This window comes from Aplidium turbinatum, chromosome 10, assembly GCF_918807975.1.
Source record: "Aplidium turbinatum chromosome 10, kaAplTurb1.1, whole genome shotgun sequence".
NCBI lineage: Eukaryota > Metazoa > Chordata > Ascidiacea > Aplousobranchia > Polyclinidae > Aplidium > Aplidium turbinatum.
The window spans coordinates 14,394,097-14,421,625 of record NC_137481.1 but is presented as its reverse complement, the minus strand read 5'-3'; the positions used below and the strand labels follow the sequence as shown (position 1 = coordinate 14,421,625).

The 27,529-nt window shown below is 37.0% G+C and overlaps 1 protein-coding gene across 1 annotated transcript; it reads right to left on the bottom strand.

The window, feature by feature from the left end:
- Window positions 1-9,160: 9,160 nt before the first annotated feature.
- Window positions 9,161-17,323, bottom strand: LOC145778006 (solute carrier family 35 member D2-like protein). Its single transcript, XM_082589387.1, has 9 exons — window positions 17,211-17,323; window positions 16,589-16,709; window positions 15,523-15,662; window positions 15,197-15,265; window positions 14,429-14,531; window positions 13,821-13,981; window positions 13,520-13,681; window positions 12,754-12,835; window positions 9,161-9,625 (listed from the first exon to the last, which is right to left on the bottom strand). The coding sequence occupies exons 1-9, from the start codon at window positions 17,321-17,323 to the stop codon at window positions 9,593-9,595; spliced, it is 984 nt and encodes a 327-aa protein (XP_082445513.1). The 3' UTR covers window positions 9,161-9,592.
- Between the last annotated feature and the right edge of the window lie 10,206 nt (window positions 17,324-27,529).

Sequence of the window (27,529 nt, the reverse complement as noted above, 5' to 3'; positions counted from 1 at the left end):
AGAAATCTCAGATTTTTAGCCTCACTGCTTCTATGTGAAATTGCTGAATTAGCAGAGGGCGAGACCATAAGGTCTACGCCAGTAACAGATACAGTGAAACTAAAATTGAAACCAGTTCTTCTTCAGTGCCTGAAGTGTGTGTGCACAGGTCGTTGTCAGGAGAGGGGGCACACTGACAACACAAAAATTTTTAGAGTTGCAAATTGCAATACAATGAAATGCACGCAGCAATTCAAATCAACACAACATCACTGAAACAAGTCATTGCGGAATATGATATTGCTTGAAGCATTTGACATGCAGACCGACATTACATTTTTTGCATCTTGTAGTAGGCTAGTTTTTGCATGACAATAGGCGCATCGAGTTGCGTGGTAAAATTATGCTAAATACAGTATAACCTTTCTTATTTAGGCTACCTATGCGACACAGCCTACCTCAATCAAATATTTTTATTCCCACTAATGCAATGCCTATAGCCTATTGTAATTCTTATCTCAACAACTCAGCGTTCTGCCATTGCTTTAATGATAATGTTCACTGTTCACAAAGAAAACAAAAAAAATTATCAGAAATTATCAGTAAATTACGATAGTTATGGTATTGTTCTAAAACAAACACGACTAATTTGACAAGCTTGATGGATTTTAAAGTATGCACATTTTTACTACCAATAACGCTTAAGATTACTGATAAATTTTCAAGCATTTTGCGTTTTTTGGAAGTTTTTTAATTATTGCTGACTTTGCTGTAAACAGCCCTTAAAGCAGAAAGCAAAATACAAAGTTTGGAATTTTTTATGGTATATTCATTTGATTTAATTATTTTGTCTACTGCACGTAAGCGGCAGTGTAACTCAATTGATAAAAGCATCCAACTGGTATCTAAAGGTATAATTATAAGCACGGCGGTTACCTCAGTGGTTTGATTCTGGATCAAGAGGTTGAAGATTCGATAACCACTGCCGCTGTTGCGATTCTATTCATGCAAAACTTACAAAAATTTTGTTCCTTTACAGTAGCCTATATTATGTTCGATTTTTCGTCATGTTGATGAAAACAGTTCGTGCTGCATGGGATGGGGCAGCGCTGATCAAGAAAAAAAATTATCGTTGTCGGACATTAGCCTATCGGCGATAATTTTATCGTTTATCGTTATCGCTTAACTTTTTTTTGATTTATCGTTTATCGTTATCGCTTTAGGCATTTTTCGTTTATCGATTATCGTTATCGCTTAACTGAAAAATGAGTTATCGCGCCCAACACTGTTTGCATACAGGTTAGATATGAATAAGACACAACAATACAACAGGGCTGAGCATTATAACAATATATTTTACATAGAGCTTCGGTAGAGAGTTTGTCTTGTTCAACCATATAGGCATAGGCCTACGAAGCCGAGTAACGTGATCAAGTTTAACATCTTTGCGTAGTTTTGTGTTTCTATATGTAATAAACTTGAAGATGTGAAACTTGACCACGTTACTCGGCTTCATATGCTTATATAATTTCAACTTCTTGAAGGTAAAATTACATTAGGAAAAGGCAACTACGCATAAATAGCCTAGCTACGGTGCAAAAAAAAATTGAATTTTGGTGTCAAATTGGGATTTGCCTTTGCGTAAAATTTTAAATGAGTCAGCAGAGAATTTTCGATTTGTGCAAAAAGAACACTCCATGATATGGTCTTTGATAGGGATTGTAGATCATAGGGATGCAAAACTTCATCCGCTTTTGGCTTATCCGCAACACTAGAAGGGTTACGTTTTTTTGTAATTTACAAAATATTTTACTTTTTATGGGTTATATAAGAAGAGTGAAGTTGGTTTTAAAGTAATTTAAGGTTTTTAGTTGAAAGCAAGCCAGCAGTAAAGCGTAAAAAAAATGTTAAATTGGCAATTGACCCTTCTAATGTTGAAGGAACAACGGAGTTGCGCGTCCCGTAATGTACCGTCCCTATAGACCTACGAAAGCCTATATAATAGTTGTTTTCCAAAGTAGCAGGTCTAGTTAATAAAGAACAACTTATTTAAATCAACTAGATCCATGACAACATTTATTACAGTCACAAAAAAGAATTTAATATACAGTACTGCATAAATTTACCTTCTCCACATGTATCAGTTTACTTTTTTCAAAAAAAATGATAAAATTCTGATTTTTGTATGCTTGGATGCACATTGCACACTGACACTGTGACATTGCAGAAAAAACGTGACATGCCCTTAAAGCCTTATCCATAAACCATCAAAATAATGAATTGGGTTTCATCTTTCAGGAAGTTTTGTTTAATTTTCCAGACGAAAATAATCATGAGTTAAAAATTGTACCAAAATACTCAAAAAAAAAAACACTTTCACAATTTTATGCCACAAAAGCACGAGTTAGCTGCATGGTGCAATTTTTGCAGGCATTATTTTCACAGATCTTCCACCTAATGACAATATTTTTGAGTAACATTTTTTGTACATATCTGTAGGGAGGGTGTATCAAATTACCTTCCGTATCAACTTACCTTCCCTTTCCCAATCGTAAAAATATTCTCCATCTTTGAACCGTTCTGCTGGACGTTCCTCCCAAATGCCCACCTATTGATGCACATCCCTGGAAAGGTAATTTAATACTGAATCCCGATGCATGCAAAATTTAAGTGGCATATGTTGCGGAATATAGTTTTATTCGAAGATGTTTGGAGAGGTATTTCTTATGTAAAATCGTATTATTTTCTTGAATATTGTAAAAACATCTTCCATTTTTGAACCGTTCTGCTGGACGTTCCTCCCAAATGCCCACCTATTGATGCACATCCCTGGAAAGGTAATTTAATACTAAATCCGATGCATGCAAAATTTAAGTGGCATATGTTGCGGAATATAGTTTTATTCGAAGATGTTTGGAGAGGTATTTTTTATGCAAAAAGTCGTATTATTTTCTTAAATATTGTAAAATTATCCTCCATCTTTGAACAGTTCTGCTGGACGTTCCTCCCAAATGCCCACCTATTGATGCACATCCCTGGAAAGGTAATTTAATACTAAATCCGATGCATGCAAAATTTAAGTGGCATATGTTGCGGAATATAGTTTCATTCGAAGATGTTTGGAGTGGTATTTTTTATGCAAAAAGTCGTATTACTTTCTTGAATATCGTGAAAATATCCTCCATCTTTGAACCGTTCTGCTGGACGTTCCTCCCAAATGCCCACCTATTGATGCACATCCCTGGAAAGGTAATTTAATACTAAATCCGATGCATGCAAAATTTAAGTGGCATATGTTGCGGAATATAGTTTTATTCGAAGATGTTTGGAGAGGTGTTTTTTATGCAAAAAGTCGTATTATTTTCTTGAATATTGTAAAAATATCTTCTATCTTTGAACCGTTCTGCTGAGCGTTCCTCCCAAATGCCCACCTATTGATGCACATCCCTGGAAAGGTAATTTAATACTGAATCCGATGCATGCAAAATTTAAGTGGCATATGTTGCGGAATATTGTTTTATTTGAAGATGTTTGGAGAGGTATTTCTTATGTAAAATCGTATTATTTTCTTGAATATTGTAAAAACATCTTCCATCTTTGAACCGTTCTGCTGGACGTTCCTCCCAAATGCCCACCTATTGATGCACATCCCTGGAAAGGTAATTTAATACTGAATCCGATGCATGCAAAATTTAAGTGGCATATGTTGCGGAATATAGTTTCATTTGAAGATGTTTGGAGTGGTGTTTTTTATGCAAAAAGTCGTATTATTTTCTTGAATATCGTGAAAATATCCTCCATCTTTGAACCGTTCTGCTGGACGTTCCTCCCAAATGCCCACCTATTGATGCACATTCCTGGAAAGGTAATTTAATACTGAATCTGATGCATGCAAAATTTAAGTGGCATATGTTGCGGAATATAGTTTTATTCGAAGATGTTTGGAGAGGTATTTTTTATGCAAAAAGTCGTATTATTTTCTTGAATCTCGTAAAAGTATCTTCCATCTTTGAACCGTTCTGCTGGACGTTCCTCCCAAATGCCCACCTATTGATGCACATCCCTGGAAAGGTAATTTAATACTGAATCCGATGCATGCAAAATTTAAGTGGCATATGTTGCGGAATATAGTTTTATTTGAAGATGTTTGGAAAGGTGTTTTTTATGCAAAAAGTCGTATTATTTTCTTGAATATTGTAAAAATATTTTCCATCTTTGAACCGTTCTGCTGGACGTTCCTCCCAAATGCCCACCTATTGATGCACATCCCTGGAAAGGTAATTTAATACTGAATCCGATGCATGCAAAATTTAAGTGGCATATGTTGCGGAATATAGTTTTATTTGAAGATGTTTGGAAAGGTGTTTTTTATGCAAAAAGTCGTATTATTTTCTTGAATATTGTAAAAATATTTTCCATCTTTGAACCGTTCTGCTGGACGTTCCTCCCAAATGCCCACCTATTGATGCACATCTCTGGAAAGGTAATTTAATACTGAATCCGATGCATGCAAAATTTAAGTGGCATATGTTGCGAAATATAGTTTTATTTGAAGATGTTTGGAGAGATATTTGTTTTGTAAAATCGTATTATTTTCTTGAATATCGTAAAATTATCCTCCATCTTTGAACCGTTCTGCTGGACGTTCCTCCCAAATGCCCACCTATTGATGCACATCCCTGGAAAGGTAATTTAATACTAGATCCGATGCATGCAAAATTTAAGTGGCATATGTTGCGGAATATAGTTTTATTCGAAGATGTTTGGAGAGGTATTTTTTATGCAAAAAGTCGTATTATTTTCTTGAATATCTTAAAAATATCTTCCATCTTTGAACCGTTCTGCTGGACGTTCCTCCCAAATGCCCACCTATTGATGCACATCCTTGGAAAGGTAATGTAATACTGAATCCGATGCATGCAAAATTTAAGTGGCATATGTTGCGGAATATTGTTTTATTTGAAGATGTTTGGAGAGGTATTTTTTATGCAAAAATCTTATTATTTTCTTGAATATTGTAAAAATATCCTCCATCTTTGAACCGTTCTGCTGGACGTTCCTCCCAAATGCCCACTTATTAATGCACATCTCTGGAAAGGTAATTTAATACTGAATCCGATGCATGCAAATTTTAAGTGGCATATGTTGCGGAATATAGTTTTATTCGAAGATGTTTGGAGAGGTATTTTTTATGCAAAAAGTTGTATTATTTTCTTGAATATTGTAAAATTATCCTCCATCTTTGAACCGTTCTGCTGGACGTTCCTCCCAAATGCCCACCTATTGATGCACATCCCTGGAAAGGTAATTTAATACTAAATCCGATGCATGCAAAATTTAAGTGGCATATGTTGCGGAATATAGTTTCATTCGAAGATGTTTGGAGTGGTATTTTTTATGCAAAAAGTCGTATTATTTTCTTGAATATCGTGAAAATATCTTCCATCTTTGAACCGTTCTGCTGGACGTTCCTCCCAAATGCCCACCTATTGATGCACATCCCTGGAAAGGTAATTTAATACTAGATCCGATGCATGCAAAATTTAAGTGGCATATGTTGCGGAATATAGTTTTATTCGAAGATGTTTGGAGAGGTATTTTTTATGCAAAAAATCGTATTATTTTCTTGAATCTCGTAAAAATATCCTCCATCTTTGAACCGTTCTGCTGGACGTTCCTCCCAAATGCCCACCTATTGATGCACATCCCTGGAAAGGTAATTTAATACTAAATCCGATGCATGCAAAATTTAAGTGGCATATGTTGCGGAATATAGTTTTATTCGAAGATGTTTGGAAAAGTGTTTTTTATGCAAAAAGTCGTATTATTTTCTTGAATATTGTAAAAATATTTTCCATCTTTGAACCGTTCTGCTGGACGTTCCTCCCAAATGCCCACCTATTGATGCACATCTCTGGAAAGGTAATTTAATACTGAATCCGATGCATGCAAAATTTAAGTGGCATATGTTGCGGAATATAGTTTTATTTGAAGATGTTTGGAGAGATATTTGTTTTGTAAAATCGTATTATTTTCTTGAATATCGTAAAATTATCCTCCATCTTTGAACCGTTCTGCTGGACGTTCCTCCCAAATGCCCACCTATTGATGCACATCCCTGGAAAGGTAATTTAATACTAGATCCGATGCATGCAAAATTTAAGTGGCATATGTTGCGGAATATAGTTTTATTCGAAGATGTTTGGAGAGGTATTTTTTATGCAAAAAGTCGTATTATTTTCTTGAATATCTTAAAAATATCCTCCATCTTTGAACCGTTCTGCTGGACGTTCCTCCCAAATGCCCACCTATTGATGCACATCCTTGGAAAGGTAATTTAATACTAGATCCGATGCATGCAAAATTTAAGTGGCATATGTTGCGGAATATAGTTTTATTTGAAGATGTTTGGAGAGGTGTTTTTTATGCAAAAATCGTATTATTTTCTTGAATATTGTAAAAATATCCTCCATCTTTGAACCGTTCTGCTGGACGTTCCTCCCAAATGCCCACCTATTGATGCACATCTCTGGAAAGGTAATTTAATACTGAATCCGATGCATGCAAAATTTAAGTGGCATATGTTGCGGAATATAGTTTTATTCGAAGATGTTTGGAGAGGTATTTTTTATGCAAAAATCGTATTATTTTCATGAATATTGTAAAATTATCCTCCATCTTTGAACCGTTCTGCTGGACGTTCCTCCCAAATGCCCACCTATTGATGCACATCCCTGGAAAGGTAATTTAATACTAAATCCGATGCATGCAAAATTTAAGTGGCATATGTTGCGGAATATAGTTTTATTCGAAGATGTTTGGAGTGGTATTTTTTATGCAAAAAGTCGTATTATTTTCTTGAATATCGTGAAAATATCCTCCATCTTTGAACCGTTCTGCTGGACGTTCCTCCCAAATGCCCACCTATTGATGCACATCCCTGGAAAGGTAATTTAATACTAAATCCGATGCATGCAAAATTTAAGTGGCATATGTTGCGGAATATAGTTTTATTTGAAGATGTTTGGAGAGGTGTTTTTTATGCAAAAAGTCGTATTATTTTCTTGAATATTGTAAAAATATCTTCTATCTTTGAACCGTTCTGCTGAGCGTTCCTCCCAAATGCCCACCTATTGATGCACATCCCTGGAAAGGTAATTTAATACTGAATCCGATGCATGGAAAATTTAAGTGGCATATGTTGCGGAATATAGTTTTATTTAAGATTTTTCGAAGGTATGTCATGTCGCACTTTATGCCTCGCACTTATTCACGGATATCTTTTTTAGGTGGAAAGCGGAAAAATTATTCTGCCAGAATGACGGTGGTATTTCATCCACTAGTTGCTGCTGAATGGAGAGTTGTGCTTTGGTATGTGTTGCTCAAGTGTATCCCCGGAAAGTCAAACCAGCTCCGCTTGATCTTGCAGTTCCTTCATTCTTGAAGTCGGAGGCTTAACCATCTGAGCTATCGGGGAGACTGGTGTAACGGCCCAGAAGTTAAGGTAACGTCCAGACGTGTGTATCGAATCGGTGCTGCTGCCGTCGCCGTCCAGAATTTGCTGGGACCAAGAGTTATCAGAGTTGCCAAACATTTTAAACACTTCAAAAAAATCAGAATGATAATTTTAAGCATTGATTAATCTTGTTGAAAAATTATACATTACTTTAAGACCAACAAGTTAATTAAACTTTCAATGTGCTTTTTTGTTTTCTGTAAATGTTGTAGCCTAATAAACTTAAATATGTTAAATCTGATTAAGTTACTTGGCTTCGTATGCCTATCGTTCAACAAGACTTCTTAAAAATTTAAATGTTATGTTTTCATACTTTGTCGATAAGTAGCCTACCTTTTGTTTGCACGCAATGACAAGCAAAATTGATCCAACGTAGCTTTAGTTTTACGTTTTATGAAATTAGAAAAAAAAGACTTTTGGTTGGGCTACGTAGGAATTGGCTTAGATTATCATAGGCTAATTGTCTGCTAGGTTTTCATTGAAATAAGTTTTGACAAAGATATTCGTGCTTAGAATAATTTATTGAAGTGAATAAATTATTGCAATGAGTTCACCACTTTTCCCCAGTTACATTTCTAACTGTACAAAAAGTTTCCTTTTTGCGGCATTTTAACTTGATTCTAAAAATTGCATTTAAGCTCCTTGCAGAAATCTCACCCGGATCGATAGGAATGCATTTTAATTTCTTCTGGTCACTTTAAAATATCTTTCTTATTATTGATATGTGTTTCCAAGAAACAGTGGATGTGCTAATGGGGAGACTAGTATCAAAATGTCAGGATGTATTTAGTGTTCTCTCCGAGACGCATGTGTCTTACCGTATTCGGCTTGCACCAGTAGGCCTACCCAGTATTGAATTATGACTGATGCGACTTTTCGTTGTGGTATCAGAGTTTTACATTTGCGGTTGCCATTCATATATCTACCTTGATTGCACTTCCATGGCCATCTGTCTGAAAATGTCCAAATTAGACTAATTCTGCGCGATTACAATGGAATTGGTTATTCCAATAAAGACAGGCAAGACACAACAATAACACAGGGTTGAGCATTACAACAGTAGGCCAATTTTACATATTTACAAATAGTTCAACATTCAAACGTTTTCGGCTTAACTTAAGCCCTCATCAGGGCTTAAATCAGTCTGCAAATATTTATAAACTACAATAAATTTCACTTCTTGACAGTAACTACCGTAGCTAACTAACTAAACAACTAACTAAAAGCATCGAGAAATAAAGGTTTTTAAAAGTAACACAGTTCATTTTTTATGTCTACAGTGGCTCAAGAAGTCTCATCTTTAATTTGTCTTCTGACCGAGAAAGTGTCCTTGGAATTATTACATATTTTTGGTGCCACCGAATGGAAAGCTGTGTTGTTGCTTACTATAGGCTACTGCAATTTGCAAGTGCATAAATTCAATTTGAAAACAAGTTTCCAAATTGTTGGCAAAAGGCGTAGGCTAATTTTGTAAAAAGGCGCGATGAATGAAATTTATCCTCCTCTGGGGTGTATGCAATAGAATGCTAACAGTGCTTCATGTTGCATTGCGGCATTGCCACATAGACTTATTTAAATGCGGCTGTTGGCAACAACACTACAGTACGTGGTCTTCCTTACAATAATCAGTGTTGCCAGATGCTTTTCTAATTTAAACCAAATGTGTAATACATATTATGTATTTGCGAGATAAATGCAATAATCACTTTGCATTGCAAATATATAAGTTTAGCTCAGGCTCTCTAACTACTGTGAATCGCACACCTGGTTGGATTTAGGCTGCGGAAAAGACATTAGACTACCCCCTTCCAATCAAAGGGTGTTCAAAACGAAACACTTCACGAAAAACTTGATTCAAAACAAAACCCGAGAAAAAGCCATAAGACAATAAAGCATAAAACTTGTATGAAAAATATTTTCGAAAAAATTTACTAATATCTAGATGTATTGCACACAATTGCTTCATCATCATCTTTTGTTGACACATAAGTTACAAAATCTTAATTTAATGTCACCATCTAATATGTTGTTCTGTAGAACGTTTTATAGAAATCTTCTTCCTACTACTTCCAATTTCGCACTGGAAAAAAAGGATATCTAAACTTCACGTTTGGCAGGATAGTAAAATATCTAAAAAAAAGAAAAAAAAACCACAAGTCACAACCTGTCCACTGAAACCACGCAAAAAACTTGAAACAAACTCTTTATCAGCGCTGATGAAACCTTTAAGCATAATTCACAAGCGAATACGTGGCATAGCGAGGCGGCAAAGGTTTCTTACGTTTGGTAGCCTTAGTCACCGTTTAACTGAAATCACCCATTAATAAATCATAAACTTTAATTTCTGTAAAAAATGTACCTTCGCGAAGCACAATAGGCTACGTGAACTAAAGAAGAAAAACGTGTATTGGCAATTTTTCTTTAGAAGAGGTGGAAATGTAACGAGCAACGACCACGACATGAGCGCATTTTTTGGGAGCTACGTTTTTATCGCAGAACAATATTGACCAGTAACAAAAAAATTCTTACAGAACATGAAATAGGCCTACAAGAACATGGGACTCCTGAGTCTAGATTGTATCTGCGTTTTGTTGTTGAATTTTCGTTTATATTTCAGCTTTCACGTTGTTGCATTATTATAGGCATTTGTATTGTACATTTGTACACAATTAAAACATGTCTTGCGGTAGGTTGGAAACTAAAAACCTATCTGGCAGTTTTATTTCATTGGATTAATATTGGTACAAAAAGGTACATACGTGTCCAGCTTATTATCACTTTTTTTTTCATTGATGCTACAACAGCAAAAAGATTTTGCTTGATCTTTAAACCAAATAAGCTATCTGACCAAACGTCCACTTAAAATATTAGCTAAATCCGCCACCACTATCGTTGAATTTGTGTTTTCACTCTAAGCGTCCCGCTTTGCCACGTATTCCACTGTATGTGGACATACAAATCATCTTGCTTCAATTTTTAAAAACTTACTGTCAGTAGTTTAGCTTTGGTAGGAAAATTGACAGAAATTTATTAACTACAAAGTGGATAAAATACATTAAAACTAGATACATTACATTTTTTCACACCAGCTCGGTGGAAGTTTCGACTATTTACCACAGCGTAAGATACTAATTTTCAAAAACTTCACCAAAACTAAATTCGAGGCACATGCACCACCAGCCTTGCATATAAATCAAACACTCGGTAAATTAGAAACCATGGACACCAACACCCACAAACCGCCACTCGCAACATATGAAAACACAAACTTCCTCGTTTCAGGATTCTTTTGGCAACATTCGTCTTTAGTTATACGCTTGAGGAACGTTTTCGTAAAGTTACCGTAATTTGTTTTCATGCAATCAATTAGAAACACTGGCTTTGGTGGTGGGTAGTTTGAATCAAAGAAACCTTAAGCAACGCAGAGCATTCACAACGATAGGAGCCAATTTCTATGGACCTATTGGACCACCTACACAGTAATGTAGGCTTATAGTTGCAGCCCAATGAAAAATATAAGACAGTTATCAATGCAAAATTACCGAAAAGCAACAGATGCTCATGCTAGTTGGATATTAAACCTAAATACTGCGAATTGTGATATAGTGTTGTAACGATTGTGCGACGAACAGCTCATGGTCAAGAACAATGGCGCATTGTATCCAACTCTCAACACGAGGAACATAATGATGATGATGTTGTAACGATGTGCAATGTGCATTTTCTACCGCAGTACAACGTGTGTAAACAAAGCCAGATTACTTTCAATAACGTAGTAACTTATGCGTTGAAAGTAATGGCGTTGAAACCTTGGGACAAAACTAAGATAAGTTGGTGTCTCGGGCCTAAAAACAAGTTATGTTCTTGGGGTATGAGCACTTTGAGCAGCATGAATAACAAAGGGTTGACAATATTGATCGATAAGCACCTTGTAATAACAGTCAAATTAAAACAACTATGTACTGTGGATTGTAGACAAAAATGCGCTGCAGGGAATACTATGCAGGTGAGAAGCCTATTACTTTAAAAATTAACAAAAAAAAATGTAATCTAAACTATAGCAGTAATATGAAGTAATGTAAAAAAAAAACAATATATACCATACTGCATATCTACAAACATACGTAAAAAGCTAAAAACAATAACAAAACAATACTAAACGATAGAATGCCTAGAAATGAGCTTTCTTCTCTTTGCAATGCGCTGGGTTTTGAAGCGTGGAGCACAAAAAATTAAAATTGCTACTTAAGTTACAAGCAATTAAACATGCTAACTTAATATGACTAGAAACAAAGGAAATATATTAAACGAGAGAAGAAAGCTAAATTTCAACCTAAATAAATTATAAGTTCTAATGCACTGATTTATCGCATTGAAAAAGTTAATACAAAAAAGTAAAAAATTGGATGTGCAGCTGGGTTGCAACATAGAGATGGAGAGTATTTGGTTCTTTGAACCAAGTCAGCAGTTTTAAACGTCGTAGTAATATAGTTGCTTCATCGAAAGCACTCTATATAGGCGGTTAACGCCTTTAAGAAATATAACCATTTGCAAACAATCTTTCCAAGCTTTTCCAAGTATGATCTAAGCCACATTATTGTGGTTTTAATCAGGCCTTAGGGTAATGATTCTAATGAATGGCTTGGTCAGTTCTGCTTATCAAATCAGTACAGATAGGTTTGTGCCTGGTGTTAACTTCAGCGTATGTTGTTATCTATTCTTTCAAACGCATACTGTAGCAAGACGAAAAACAAAACGCGTTTGAAACCTAAAACCCTCGAGATATAACTTTTTTTAGTTTTTATTTAATTGGTTTAGGTTTGCAAGAATAGAAAGTTTTAATGCACTTGGCGACTTTTGTTCTTGAATTTTGTGTTCTGTTTGCCACACCTTGACTCGACACAAGATATCTATGTTGAACGCTTTATAGAATATATACTATAGGCCTACTCAACCATAATTCTCAAGATAAAAGGTTCACATACTAACCGCAAAAAAAACAAGATGATAAGCATTTAGCAATCACTTCATAAATACCAAGAATCAAAGCTGCGTTGTTAGATGTGCAATTGCAAACAAAAAGAACAGCACCAAAATAAACGAAGTGACTACAGGAGTTACACACAATCCAGTGAGATTGCTTCTTTCATAATAAATAAGCAAACTGAACGGACTGAATGCGACACAACAGACATAAACAAAAAAAAAAAAAAAAACAAACAACACAAAACTACTCCAAAAATACAAAGGCGTTATACTGGTTCTCGTAATGGGGCGGTGGTTTTCTTCTTCCGTTTGTCCAAGAATGCGATGTAAGAATAAACAATTCCCCCGATCACACTGGAAAGTATTTGTAACGTCAAACCGACTGTTTCTTGCCTCTTAAACTACAATTGCTAAGAAACCTATCAGGTGATAAAATCCCTTCGTAAGAGTATGTAACTGCTTTCCCTTTTTTGTTGTACCCTTCGGTTACGAGAGATCGAATAAATGTTTGAACAGAGAAAATGTTTCGTGACGTCAAACAGGCGCGATCACGTAAACTTGTCGCAGGTTCAACGGCAGAAGCAGTCATTAGGCTACGAAGAAGTTAATATTGAAATTTGTTCCCTTGTCGGTAACAACAACATTTGCACGTGCTCTCGTACATCATCAGCACACAGAGTGATGGCATTGATATAACACCATAGATTAGATGGGTAATGCTTTTCTAACAATTTCAGACAACTGATTTGTCACATACAAAAGATTCGTGTCATGTAGCGACAAAATAGCACCGTGTGTTGAAACTGCAGTGGGGTCACTAAAAATCTATCGTTCTACCTTACGATAGCATGTTTATAACAAGTATAAATTTTCAGCATAAAATACAAAAATTCAGTTTGTGGTGCTATTATCACTTTTTAATTATTTCGCTTTGATAAGCAGGCATTTTTAACTTAAACTTTACACAAATAAAAACCGTAAAGTTGAAAACGATCAAACAATTGATTGAAACCAATGGTCAACTCGCAGCCAACTTACCTTATATTAATACCCATAAAGTTTGTCCATGAAAAAATATAATCGCCTCCAAAATACATTCCAAAGTAAGTGATGGCGATGTTTTTTATGCAACCCACCACTGTCGTAGTGAGAGCGGAGTTATAATTAGTGCAAAGTGTGATGGAAAACATTAAAATAAACCTGAAAAAAGATCAGACATTTATAATAAAAACGCACCAAGTTGAATAAACCTTTTGTTTGTTTGAATAAATCTCAAGAAAAGGTTTGCAATTTGTTGACATTACGTCCATATACAGTATCATTCGAAACAACTGCTTACCCCATGAAACAAGAGAGACAAAATTGAACAAAAAAAGCGGGATCGGTCCAGCTGCTGAATTCAGCAGTTTTGCTGAAGTCACCAGTGGCAACCAGCAGTAATGTGGATGGGACGATCATGAACAAACTGTTGTAGAAAATAATTCCATACTTTCCAAGTTCCTGAAACAAAATTTATTATTTTTTAAACGCATTTTGGCTTTCGTGATTGCATTTTGTTGTGGGTTATTGTGAAGCAGAAAAAAATGTGTATAGCCTATCGAACGTCGCAACTCAAATTCGCTAGACTGCCAAGGACTACACATCGCCAAATTCGTTACACACATTCAAAACACGAGATATCGCGAAAACACGTTCCAACTCGGCACATTTAGTGCGACATTTTTGAAATTTGTCCAACTGACGGCTTGTGTACTAAATTGAACAAAACTGGTAGTTATCTGACAGAATTATTGACCTTTTTTAAAACATCTCAAATGAGCAGGTCAAAACACATCTCCCCTTCCTCTGTTTTGCGGGGCATCGTCTCTTTTCACCAGCCTATTCAACGTCTATGTATGTATATTGTAATGTATACCCTAGTTTGTAATCAAAGTCTCGTCCACTTACATTTGCATTGAGTTGTTTTTTGATATAGACGTTGTTAGAAGCAGTGAAGATATCATTAAAAAATATAAAAATGTATCCAACTAAATCGAAAGCCAAATCATCACTGCAAAATAAGACATCATTGAGATAATGTTACTTTGAAACTAATTAACAATTCGCACACGTGTATGATAATAAAAACGAATTAGTGACATATACAATATATTGGCTGAAATGTTGTATTCTTTATGCTTGGAAAAAGTAAAGCTGAAAAATTTGTTTGATATTCAACAAACAGAAATCTGCAATATTATAATTGCAGATTTCAATAAGCAGCATAAGTCAGTCGTCCACTGGAATTAAAAAAAATGTTTTGATATAAGATTTAATATTTACAATATCAAATGTACAGTTGTACACTCACTGAATAATTACATATAGCATGAAATGTTAGGCTTAGTTGATATTCATTTACTGCTGACATATGCTACAGTACCGTACATGCACATTTCATAAGTGTCTAACTTTTTCAAACTTGATGGCAGGTACGTAGGTATTTTGGCAGCATGCATTAAGTTTTGTGCATCATAGGGAGGAATCATTAGTGTACAATAAAGTGGAAATGGTCAACAAATATTTATAGTCAATAGAACATGACCTAAGCGGCCAAGTTATTTCTATTAAAAGCTAAAAGGATTAATAAAATTGATATTCTTGCAAAAAGTATACAACATAAAATTTGTAGTTTTTGTAGGAAATTTGTTTTTTAAAAATCAAGTTTCTGATTACCTGGCAGCAATAATAGATCCTCCAATCATTGCTAGTACAGAAAGTACAATTGGTCTTGAAGGTTTTTTGCTAAAACCACACAAATATACAAGTTAATATAAAGAAATCTTTACATGTTAACTGATTTAAATAGGTAATTTCACTATTAAAAACCAATAATACAGTGTGCACTATATAACATTTTTAGTAATTCAAAAACTTAAGCCTTGAAATTAGATTTGGAGACTGCTACATTTCCGTTGATTCTGGTTGCTTCAATAGAAAATAAAAAAATTTCAGATTATGTCACCACACCATTACATATACCTCCAACACAACAAAAATACCTTAGAATTACAATCTCCAAAATCATTGTTAACAAAATAGTGAACCTCCGCAGAACAGTAAACATGGGTAAGCTAATTTTCTTCGTACCCCCTAAACCACACAACAAATTTCCAAAATACAACAATGGCAAAGGAAATATCTGTAAAACAAAAATTGTTCATAATTTTCCAAGACGTGATGACAACATGTGCACATTCAAAAACTTAAATTTCTGAAAATAGGTAGCGATGCACCGGAGGCAAGATTTTGGCCAGAGATTCCTGCCTTTGTTAATATCTACCTCATATATATAATCAATTTTTTAACCAAGAGGTTGTTGGCAGTAGCGTTGACAGGGTGGTCCAGGGGGTATTTTTGGACCTGAGATGATGTTAAGAACTCATTCTGAGGGGCTTGGAAACTTAAAGAAACCACCTCGTATTTGTTGGATATGGAATGTTTTTCTTAGAAGTGTCTGAACTTGGGGCCTTAGAGTCTCATTGATACTGGGCCCAAGTTCTCCTTTCAACGGCCCTGGTTGTTGGTACACCACTCTTATCAAGCAGTGAAGCAATAACCAAGCAGTCTTAAAGAAATTGCTTTATGGCAATGTTTACGGTTCTTTAAAGGGGTTCATTTATGAGTAAACATTTGGGTAATTTTTAAATTTGGCTGTGTTTTCTATCCACCTGATGTAATATTGTTTTTAAGATATTGAAGATTTATTGACTTCCTTGAACCCATTTTCAATCGTACATGAACATTTACAGCTAACATATGTAATTGTATATTTTTACATTACTGCAATACCATAAAGAAACATAAAACTATATTTATCCAAGGTCATGAATTCGACCACAGCTATACACACACACACATCGGACCCACTATCACCTCTGGCCTGGAGCCGAAGTTGAAAAAAGTGGTTGGAGCCGAAACTGGAGAGTGTTCCATCACTTAAGATAGGTTAAAAATTAACAGGTTTTTAATAGATGCTCTCGGGAACAATAAATGATAAAATACAATTAAATCGACAATGCTCTTTTTCAATTTTAAAATATTCATACTAATAAAAAACAATTTTACCTTTTTTGGAAGACTCAAATTAAAATCTGGGAAAGACACAAATCCCAATAACTTAGCAACCATTAACAGAACAATTCCAGCAATCATTTGGCCTATGCCAAGGAATTGAGCAGATGGAAACCTGAAATAATGAAAATGAATACATGGTCATGTTGCCAATAGACAAGATTCATAATATACATTGTTAATGTTTATTTTACCGCACATAGTACGTAAGAGTTATGATACAAATTAGAGGAAAAACATTGATTTATTTGTGATTACGCACTGACCAGTCTAGCCTACTGTTAATTATAACCCATTAATTAAAACATGTTTTATCAGATTTGTCTAATGGATAGTAGGATAAGGTAATACTGTTAATTATTATCCATTAAGCAAATCCAATAAAACATGACCATACTGCGGTCAGACTTTAACTCACAAATCATTGGCCAAGTTGTCAACCTGGGCAAAGTGGTGCTGTTTTAAGGTACCGGTAGCCTATTGACTAGTCAATTGTGGAATTTCTATAATTTTATCATCTCTTGGTGTATGATTACAGATGTTCGGTTACCTCCAGAAGACTTAATAAAATTTGTGACAAATCACAGGACTAACATTAGTCTATAATATCACTTACTTGTAGTTTGTTAGAATACTCTTGTTCACTATCATAATTAATATAGACGAAGCTCCATAGAATAAAGCAGACAATATTCGTTTTGCAGCAGTTACTTCAGTGCCAAATTCCATAGTCACAAATCAGTAATGGACCTACAGCTTTTGTTTATAAGCTAAACAAGAGAAGCAGTGACTATAATTATGGTGGCCATAACCTCTGAAGCTTTGGTCCCTCAGTCATTTGAACATGAAGTTGCTTTTAGATTGATTGATTCCTCAAAATGCCTGCCCTGTTAGCTCAGTGGTTACACGCCCGGCTCAAGATCACATGGCGCTGGTTCGACTCTCGGGGTGTGCGCTTGAGCAACATATTTCAGGACTGCTCTTCATTCAGCAGCACCTAATGAATGGAATAATTCCACGGCAACAACACTTCAACAATCGGAAAACTTCACTCTGCCAATCTCGGTAACTGGCCCTGTGTTAAGGGATGCAACCTAGTTCGTACCTTGAACAGTTCGTACCCTCAGTTCGTACCCTGAAAAGATCGAGAGAAAAAATTAAAAAAAGCGGAAGTCGCTGATCGCAGCTTCCGCAAACATTTTAAAATTTTCCCCCTGAAAAGATCGAAAGAAAGATAGCACAAAGCCGAAATCGCTGATCGCAGTTTCCGCAAACATTTTTCCGCAGTTTCCGCTAACCCTAACCATAGACTAATATGCTCTAACCTTAACTGATCGCAGTTTCCGCAAACATTTTCCCGTAGTTTCCGCTAACCTTTACCCTAACTCTAGTCTCTTACCATAGAGTAATCTATGCTTTAACCCTAACCCTCGCTGATCGCAGTTTCCGCTTGTAACCCTAACTCTAACAATCGAGTAATCTATGCTCTCTAACCCTCGCTGATAGCAGTTTCCGCAAACATTTTTCCGCAGTTTCCGCTAACCTTTACCCTAACCATAGAGTAATCTATGCTCTAACCCTAACCCTATTTTTCGCAGCAGACAAAATAAAAGGTTTCTCTCTCTCCTCGCTGATCGCAGTTCCGCAAATATTTTTCCGCAGTTCCATTTTTCCGCAGTTTCCACTAACCCTAACCCTCGAGTTTGTTTGCGGAAACTCCAATCAGCGAGTTCGGCTTTGTGCTATTAAACTGCGATCAGCGACTTCGGCTTTTTTTAATTTTTTCTCTCGATCTTTTCAGGGTACGAACTGAGGGTACGAACTGTTCAAGGTACGAACTAGGTTGCACCCGTGTTAAGAGCCTCTACAAGTATGCGAAACTACCAGGAATAACCTATCAAGGCTTTGTCAGTCCAAAGATAAAAATTCAAAACCCACCAAACCAGCCATCCTCAGGCACTGGCACCAGGGTTGCCAGATTGATAAAACAAAAAAGCCAAATGCATCCCCAAAAAAGGCCAAATTATAAAAAAAAGGCCAAACCTGAGGTTCTGTTCGCTTTGTTGAAATCAGTGGTGTTTTTGCACTTACTTTCAACAACAAATTAGATAGTATATACCGTAGGCTACCCAGTTTCCAGAGGTGGGCAATAGCGCGCTACTTTGGTAGCGCCGCTACTTTTTTGGTAAAAGTAGCGGTAGCGGCGCTACTTTTTAGTTGGAGTAACGTCTGCAGTAGCGGCGCTACTTTTTTTCCAAAGTAGCGCTAGCGGGAGAGGCGCTACTTTTTGCCAACCTCTGCCAGTTTCTATTGTTCTACATGTTATCTGTTGAAAAAGAATTGCTTAGTAAAATTCCTGAAAAAATGCAATCCATAAAATACAAACAGATAAGTATGGAAACAATTACAATACAACTGAAATATGTATATAACATTAATAGGCTAAGCATCATTCTGTAGACTAAAAAGCCATTAACGTCCACCAGTGAGAGCCTGGTGACTAGAGATGCAGCGAACTCAAAATTTTTATCCGCACCGCCACTGAATCACCTATCCGCACACCGCACCGCACACCGCAATTTATCTGGAACTTTGACACTGCACCGCACACCGCAAATTACAAAATTTTCAAAAAATGTTTTACGCCTTATTTTTTAGAAAGTCAATTGTGGCAAAAAGCACCCAGGGCATATAACTGGTACCGGTAACCTACCGGTACAGTTGTGCACTATAATAACTAGGCTAACCAGATCATATTCTCTTACCAGCAATGCATCTAAGTTCTAAGACATCATGCTTTTTAAAATAGAATGTTCCTGGATCCACTATCAGGACTTTTGAACAGTTTTTGTAAGCAATAATACAATTTTAATGTCAGTGGCTGTATGAACTACACACAACACAGACAGACAAGATGTCAAGAGTAAAACTTATAGCCTGAACTCACTAGGCTAACTGTTACAGTAACTAATGCGGTAGTTGCGCTAGGCCTATAGCCTGGTAACTGAGCTTATCAGCTAGGCTATTAACCAAAAACACTCGTACAGCTTCCTCACAAGCCAGCCCCAAAAACCCTGCCAACTGCAAGCCATTTGCACAGCTTTGAGCTTTCCAGCTCAGCGTTGCCAGATGCCGGAAGCTGCTTGGCACCAAAAAGTAACTAAAATTTCACCAGATTGCATTCAATTTCACCAGATAGTTAAAACACCCTAAATAAAGCAATTTTGCCTAAAAATACAAATAGTTTTTGAGACATAAGACTAAAATGAAACGAATATGCAAAAGGTATGTTTTGTCACACATTGCATACACGGATTATAACTGTAGCAGTCATAATTATCAGTATAAACATCAAAAGTTCTTAACCAAAAAAGTTGTTGTTTTTACTTTAAAAGCGGAAATTTTCACTGCCAGGGTTAAAATGCACTCCAAGATGCAATAACATCCCGATGAAAAAAATTGAAAGACTTTTGGATATCCATTAAAATGAAACAAGTGGCCACTGTATGCATGTGTATTGTGTAGCGGCCGTAGCCTATGTAAGTCCGCCCCGATGGCTCAGTGGTTACGCGCCGGGCTCAAGATCACACGGCGCTGGTTCGACTCTCGGGGTGTGCGTTTGAGCAACGCATTTCAGGACTGCTCTCCATTCAGCGGCACCTAGTGAATGGAATAATTTCTCGGCAACAAGACTTCAACAATCGGAAAACTTCACTCTGCCAATCTCGGTAACCGGCCCTGCGTCAAGTGCCTCTACAAGTATGCGAACAAGTACCAGGAATAACCTATGAAGGCTTTGTCAGTCCGAGGATAAAGATTCAAAAAACCAAACCAAGGTCACTGATGTTGATCTACGAAATCGGAGTGTCTTGGAAGCTGACTTTGTTCAGCCCCCATCTTATGGAGATGCCTCAACGTGGTGTAGAGGTGAACAAAGGCTGAAAATTAGGCTCATTTTTAGCAACTCCTGGGGCTAATAGACACACGTAAAAGTCCCCAACGGCAATCTCTTTTTGGCGGAAAAGGGTAGTGTCTGACGGGCCTCAATGAACAGAGCACCCGGCAAACCGTTGCAACCGGTTCCCCTGAATCTGCACGTTCCGATCTTATTGCACCGCAGTGGACATGGATCTGGCCAAGAGTGTGTGCGTAGGCAGCGTAGCCCTCGCGTAGTCACGACCACCTTAAACAACCACACAAGCGAATGACCTTTGTCTCAATTTGGACCAGGACCGAACAAAGCCCAATGACGATAATATTACCGGTAACGGGGGCAGGCTTGGTAAAGCTGGAAACCTCCAGCTCGGTCTCACACATTGGCGGCGGATCTATGATGATCGTCTCCCACCCTCCATACAATGTGACTTTTGCCCACGTTTTTTCCATCATAAACTGGGCCTCCAAAGCCACATAGGCCTACGACATCACCATCCAAAACCAAGTTCAATTTGAAGACAAAACCAATGCTCGGACACGAGCTGGAGCCGACGAACGACGACGATGTAAGGTCACTGATGTTGATAAACTTCTAGTTTTGGGGCAAAAAACAACCTCCTTCACTAATTTTAAATATAAAACTTGCCTTTTTGGACAGTTTTTTAGTAAAAAGAATTCTCCAAAAAGAATTGTCTCGTCACTGCCTGCAACCATGCCAGTAGCAAAAGCTACACGTTTGCTGGTAGGCTACAGTGCTGCTGTCAGATTCAAAAGATTGATTGAAGAGCGCAAATTTGTCACTCTGAACTTGCAACACACTGCAAGGGGTATCTGCTTGACTCGAAGATCCATGGTCTCTTCGCAGATTCCCGTTGCTGGGAATTCTTTTTTTATTGCATTGCTGTATTTAATGTACTATATTTACCTACAACGAAATAAATCAATCAATGGGGAATATTTCACCAGATTTCACCAAAACGTTGTTTGGTTCCAAGGTCAAAAAGCGTGGTACCAAAGACCACTAAATTTCACCAGAATTTTTTTATTTGGTATCCTATTTCCCCATCTGGCAACGCTGTTCCAGCTTAGGGTTTCCGAAAAAAAACTGATTAGTGTTTCCAATTTAAATTTGAAGTTTCATAACTGACTTTCTTGAAAAGTTAAAAGTTTACGTTTACAAAAGTTTAATTTCTTGAAAGTTTACGCGGCAAACGGCGCGGCGCGGCTTTTTCATTTCAACTTTCCACGCGGCGCGGCGCGGCACGGCACGCGGCGAAAAAGTCATAAGCGGCCGCGCACGCGGCGCGGCGCGGCTTGCATCACTACTGGTGACTAGTGAGCAGAGGAAAAAGGAGATAATATTGGCATATCACTTAATGCAGTATATATGAAATAGTAGCCTATATATGTACAATATTTATACCCAATACAATTACTGGTAGGCTACGGTACATTAAACACCCAACACTGCAAAATCAGAGATATCAATTGCATTTATGTCCAACATCCTTCCACAATGAACACTCCTTATTCTAGGAATACTAGCGCCTCTGCCATTTCGTTACTGCTAGTTTCACTATAAACAATATCAGATGTAAAACGCCTTATCATTATGGCACTGGCATCAAACTTTGTGCAACATTTTTCATTCAGCAGCATGTCCGTTCGTATTCGCAAAATCGCTTCCAAAAGCTCACTCTGCATTTTGTTTCGTGGTTTTGTTTTCACTGCAGTAAGTAATGAAAAAATCCTCTCTACTGCACTACTGCATTACTGCCAGGGATGCAGAGACAAGTTAAAGCATAGCTAGCAGGTCTTTGAAATGGGCATGATGTAAAACGCTACACCAAAACTTTTCACTGTTGCTAGAGATAACCAAAAGAACTATGAAAACCAAAAGAAAAAAAGGCCAAATGCCAATCGGGAAACTAGAAAAGGCCAAAAAAAGGCCAAGCGGCCAAACAAAAATTGTCCGGCCAAAAACTTTTCAAAAAGGCCAAATTTCTGAAATTTGGCCGTAAAAAGGCCAATCTGGCAACCCTGACTGGCACTGTCGCCTTTTTCTGGTAGGCACTTTAACATGCAGATATCCAATCCAGCACGAACCAATCAGAAGCTACGCTTTTCACGACGTCATCAAGATTGCGTTTGGGAAGAATAAAGGAAAAACGCAAATTCTAGCTAAATTAAATCAACGCTTTGCCATCGGTTGGCTTGGCGCATTGGGTTGGGGCGGTAGTAGTCATTACAATGACGTGGGTTTGATTCCCACCTCTGCTATAGCTCTTTTTTCTTCTGTAATTACCAAACAAAGTTCAAAGTAATTATTAATTCTCTGGCTGAATGCTGGAATGGTCACAATAGCAGATAACGTAGCATCTCATTGGTTCGTGGTTGGATTGGATACGCGCGTGGATTATTAGAAATCTGCTTGTTAAAGTGCCTACCTTTTTTTCTGGGCATTGTCAGAGTTGCCAGTTCAAATTGGACCAGTTTTGCGAATTACAGTTTGGGTTACGGATTGGGATTCAATTAATCAATCATTTTATTTTTCGTCATTAATGCGTCCGGGACGAAAAAAATACTAACTACAAAAATCGATATAAACCTACCAGCACGTTAACAAACGGGAAAAGATGGCAAAACCTTGAAAGGTTTAAAACGTGCCTGAATGAAAAATTATGTAGTAGGCTATATATCAGTAGTTAGCACGGCCACAAAACCCAAAAAAACAAATAGCAAAAAATAAAACAAAAACAGAGAAGCACACATGTAGTATTGAATGACAGCCTAATGAAAAGTGTTGTGGAGGGAATTTGCCAGTTCTAATATTGATGTGGATGAGCAGTCATAATAATAATAATAATAATAGGATGGAGAAAGAATTAAGACCACAGTCTCTATATCATCTAAGAGACTGTGTTAAGACTATGGTCGGCCTTCTTTAAATGTAGCAAACCTCGCAAACGCAGCAAACCTAGCAAATTTAGCAAACCTCGCAAACCACAAGGTTACCAGATGGTATTTTTTATTGTATTTTTTTAAATTTCTTGGCGCTTTATTTATCCGGTAGGCCTACCTGTTTTTTAAAACCATTTTGAATATGTTATTTGTTTAGTATTGATGTTCTATTTTCATCTATAAAAAGATATCAAAACCTCTGCTTTGTTGGTTATGGTTAGTTTTGATATAAATACGTTTAAAGCAATGCCTTTGCGATCAACATTTGTGAGATATGGAAAGTTAATAGCCTATTAACGCCATATTTGGTAGTCAGACATTCGGAAATCAGTACTTAATCCCTTAGACCAGGGGTGTCAAACTCAAATGTACACCGGGAAAAAATTAAAAAATCGGTACAAGTCGCTGGCCAGACTAGTTTAATATTTATTGCAAAATATATTTCAAGGAACTTCCGACTTTGCAACAATAATACAGTAGGTGATTTTGCCAGCGATTTTGAGCATAGTGGTTGCGCATTTACCGAAACATGATTACAGTTTGAAAAAAGTAAACTTATGTCAAGACCTATCTAAAGTCAAGATAGGGCTATTAAATAAAGAAAAATATCAGTTGTATTCCTTGCTTATGGCTTTCACTACAGCCTTCTCAAAACTAAAACCGAAAAACACAAATATGCCAAAACACAAGCAATTTTGTGACTCCGACTCAAAACTACCAAAACTTGGCGGAAATTACGCAGAAAAATCATGTCTTTCCAACACTGAGGGCAAGTGTGACTAAAAAAGATTTGAGCAAGACCATCCAAACGTGGCTCGGTCATGGTCGTGCGGTAATAATTTTTCAGGTACTTTAGTGAACCGAAACATCGCTCATTAGAGGCAGTTGGAACTGGAATCGTAGCAAAGATTTGAAGTAATTTATGGATAGAATAATCGGATAAGTGCCGAGTTGTTCAGCAGCTTGACACGTATCCACAAAAGTCGCAGGTCGTTTATCTACAGAAACTGCAAACCAATTCGCTCTCCTTCGCAAAACCGCAAACCAATTCGCCGCTCTTGTATTGTTTTTTCCACATGTGCTGTTGATGCAAATAAAAAGAACTTCTCACTTCTCTCCATCTTCGCAATTCAATAGCAGCTGCAAAGCAATTGCTGGTTCAACATCCAGCATTTCGTGGTAGGCTAGAAGTCGAAAAACTCGTCGATCGGGCAGTCCTCATCTTCATGACTCCATGAAGGCAGAAATGTCCTGACTTTAAAAGCTAGCGAGCAGTGCTCATAAAATCTCTCGTGAATTTGTGCCATGCAATTGTCAAGAAAAGGAAGAAAAACTGTTGACAAATTACATTGCAAAAAGTATACCCCCCCCCCCCCCCCGCGCTAGGATGTATCATCCAAGCTATTATGTCTTGCGCTACGAATTTTTATGCAAATTTGTATTTTTTCTACCTGATCATTAACTGGGGGGGGAGGGGGAGGGTGCATCGCCCTTTATCCTCCCTCCTAAATACGCTACTGGACGTAGGCTACGGTACATCATCGGTATCAGGCCCGGATTAGAGGGGAAGAGGGGGAAGTTGCCCCGGGCCCCCCGACTTTTGAAGGGCCCTCCTATGTGGAAAAAAATGTGATTTTGTGTTATTTTTTTCCTATTGGCCTTTAAAGTTTCTGCAAAATGCTGTGCAGTACTGGACTGATGCTACTGCAGACGTAGAGATGGTTTTTCGCGCCGTAGGCGCCAAAAATTTTTTTGCACGGGGGCCCCCCCGATCTAAAAGTGCCCCGGGCCCCCATCAGCTAAATCCGGCCCTGATCGGTATGTCCACCAGACATTTGACCACGAGAGTTCGGGAGCATCTGAACTTTAGGGAGTTAAAGAAAAGTGCTATCAAAGACTACACTGTAAATGAAAAAGGTTCGTTTAGGGTTCTTTTAGGGTTCTTTTTTCGAGAAAAACTCTAAGCTTAGGGTTCTTTTAACAAAAAAGGTTCTTTATTGCAAAAAGAACCCTTTGCTTATCAAAAGAACCCTAGGCCTAGGGTTCTTTTTCGCAACTTGGTTCGAAAAGAACCCTACAGAAAGGTTCTTTTCGAAAAGGTTTTTTTTGGAACCTTTCTGTGAGATTATTTTAACAACAACGCAACTATATATGAAGATATTACAAATTAAAATCGTATTAGGCTACTTTCTTGAATATCGTAAAAAAATCCTCCATGTTTTAACCATTCTGCTGGACGTTCCTCCCAAATGCCCACCTATTGATGCACATCTCTGGAAAGGTAATTTAATACTGAATCCGATGCATGCAAAATTTAAGTGGCATATATTGCGGAATATAGTTTTATTCGAAGATGTTTGGAGAGGTGTTTTTTATGCAAAAAGTCGTATTATTTTCTTGAATATCGTAAAAATATCCTCCATCTTTGAACCGTTCTGCTGGACGTTCCTCCCAAATGCCCACCTATTGATGCACATCCCTGGAAAGGTAATTTAATACTAAATCCGATGCATGCAAAATTTAAGTGGCATATGTTGCGGAATATAGTTTTATTCGAAGATGTTTGGAGAGGGTTTTTTTATGCAAAAAGACGTATTATTTTCATGAATATTGTAAAAATATCCTCCATCTTTGAACCGTTCTGCTGGACGTTCCTCCCAAATGCCCACCTATTGATGCACATCCCTGGAAAGGTAATTTAATACTAAATCCGATGCATGCAAAATTTAAGTGGCATATGTTGCGGAATATAGTTTTATTCGAAGATGTTTGGAGAGGTATTTTTTATGCAAAAATCGTATTACTTTCTTGAATATCGTGAAAATATCCTCCATTTTTGAACCGTTCTGCTGGACGTTCCTCCCAAATGCCCACCTATTGATGCACATCCCTGGAAAGGTAATTTAATACTAAATCCGATGCATGCAAAATTTAAGTGGCATATGTTGCGAAATATAGTTTTATTCGAAGATGTTTGGAGAGATGTTTTTTATGCAAAAAGTCATAATATTTTCTTGAATATTGTAAAAATATCCTCCATCTTTGAACCGTTCTGCTGGACGTTCCTCCCAAATGCCCACCTATTGATGCACATCCCTGAAAAGGTAATTTAATACTAGATCCGATGCATGCAAAATTTAAGTGGCATATGTTGCGGAATATAGTTTTATTCGAAGATGTTTGGAGAGGTGTTTTTTATGCAAAAAGTCGTATTATTTTCTTGAATATCGTGAAAATATCCTCCATCTTTGAACCGTTCTGCTGGACGTTCCTCCCAAATGCCCACCTATTGATGCACATCCTTGGAAAGGTAATTTAATACTAAATCCGATGCATGCAAAATTTAAGTGGCATATGTTGCGGAATATAGTTTTATTCGAAGATGTTTGGAGAGGTGTTTTTTATGCAAAAATCGTATTATTTTCATGAATATTGTAAAATTATCCTCCATCTTTGAACCGTTCTGCTGGACGTTCCTCCCAAATGCCCACCTATTGATGCACATCCCTGGAAAGGTAATTTAATACTAAATCCGATGCATGCAAAATTTAAGTGGCATATATTGCGGAATATAGTTTTATTCGAAGATGTTTGGAGTGGTATTTCTTATGCAAAAATCGTAATATTTTCTTGAATATCGTGAAAATATCCTCCATCTTTGAACCGTTCTGCTGGACGTTCCTCCCAAATGCCCACCTATTGATGCACATCCCTGGAAAGGTAATTTAATACTAACACCGATGCATGCAAAATTTAAGTGGCATATGTTGCGAAATATAGTTTTATTCGAAGATGTTTGGAGAGGTGTTTTTTATGCAAAAAGTCGTATTATTTTCTTGAATATTGTAAAAATATCCTCCATCTTTGAACCGTTCTGCTGAGCGTTCCTCCCAAATGCCCACCTATTGATGCACATTCCTGGAAAGGTAATTTAATACTGAATCCGATGCATGCAAAATTTAAGTGGCATATGTTGCGGAATATAGTTTTATTCGAAGATGTTTGGAGAGGTATTTTTCATGTAAAATCGTATTATTT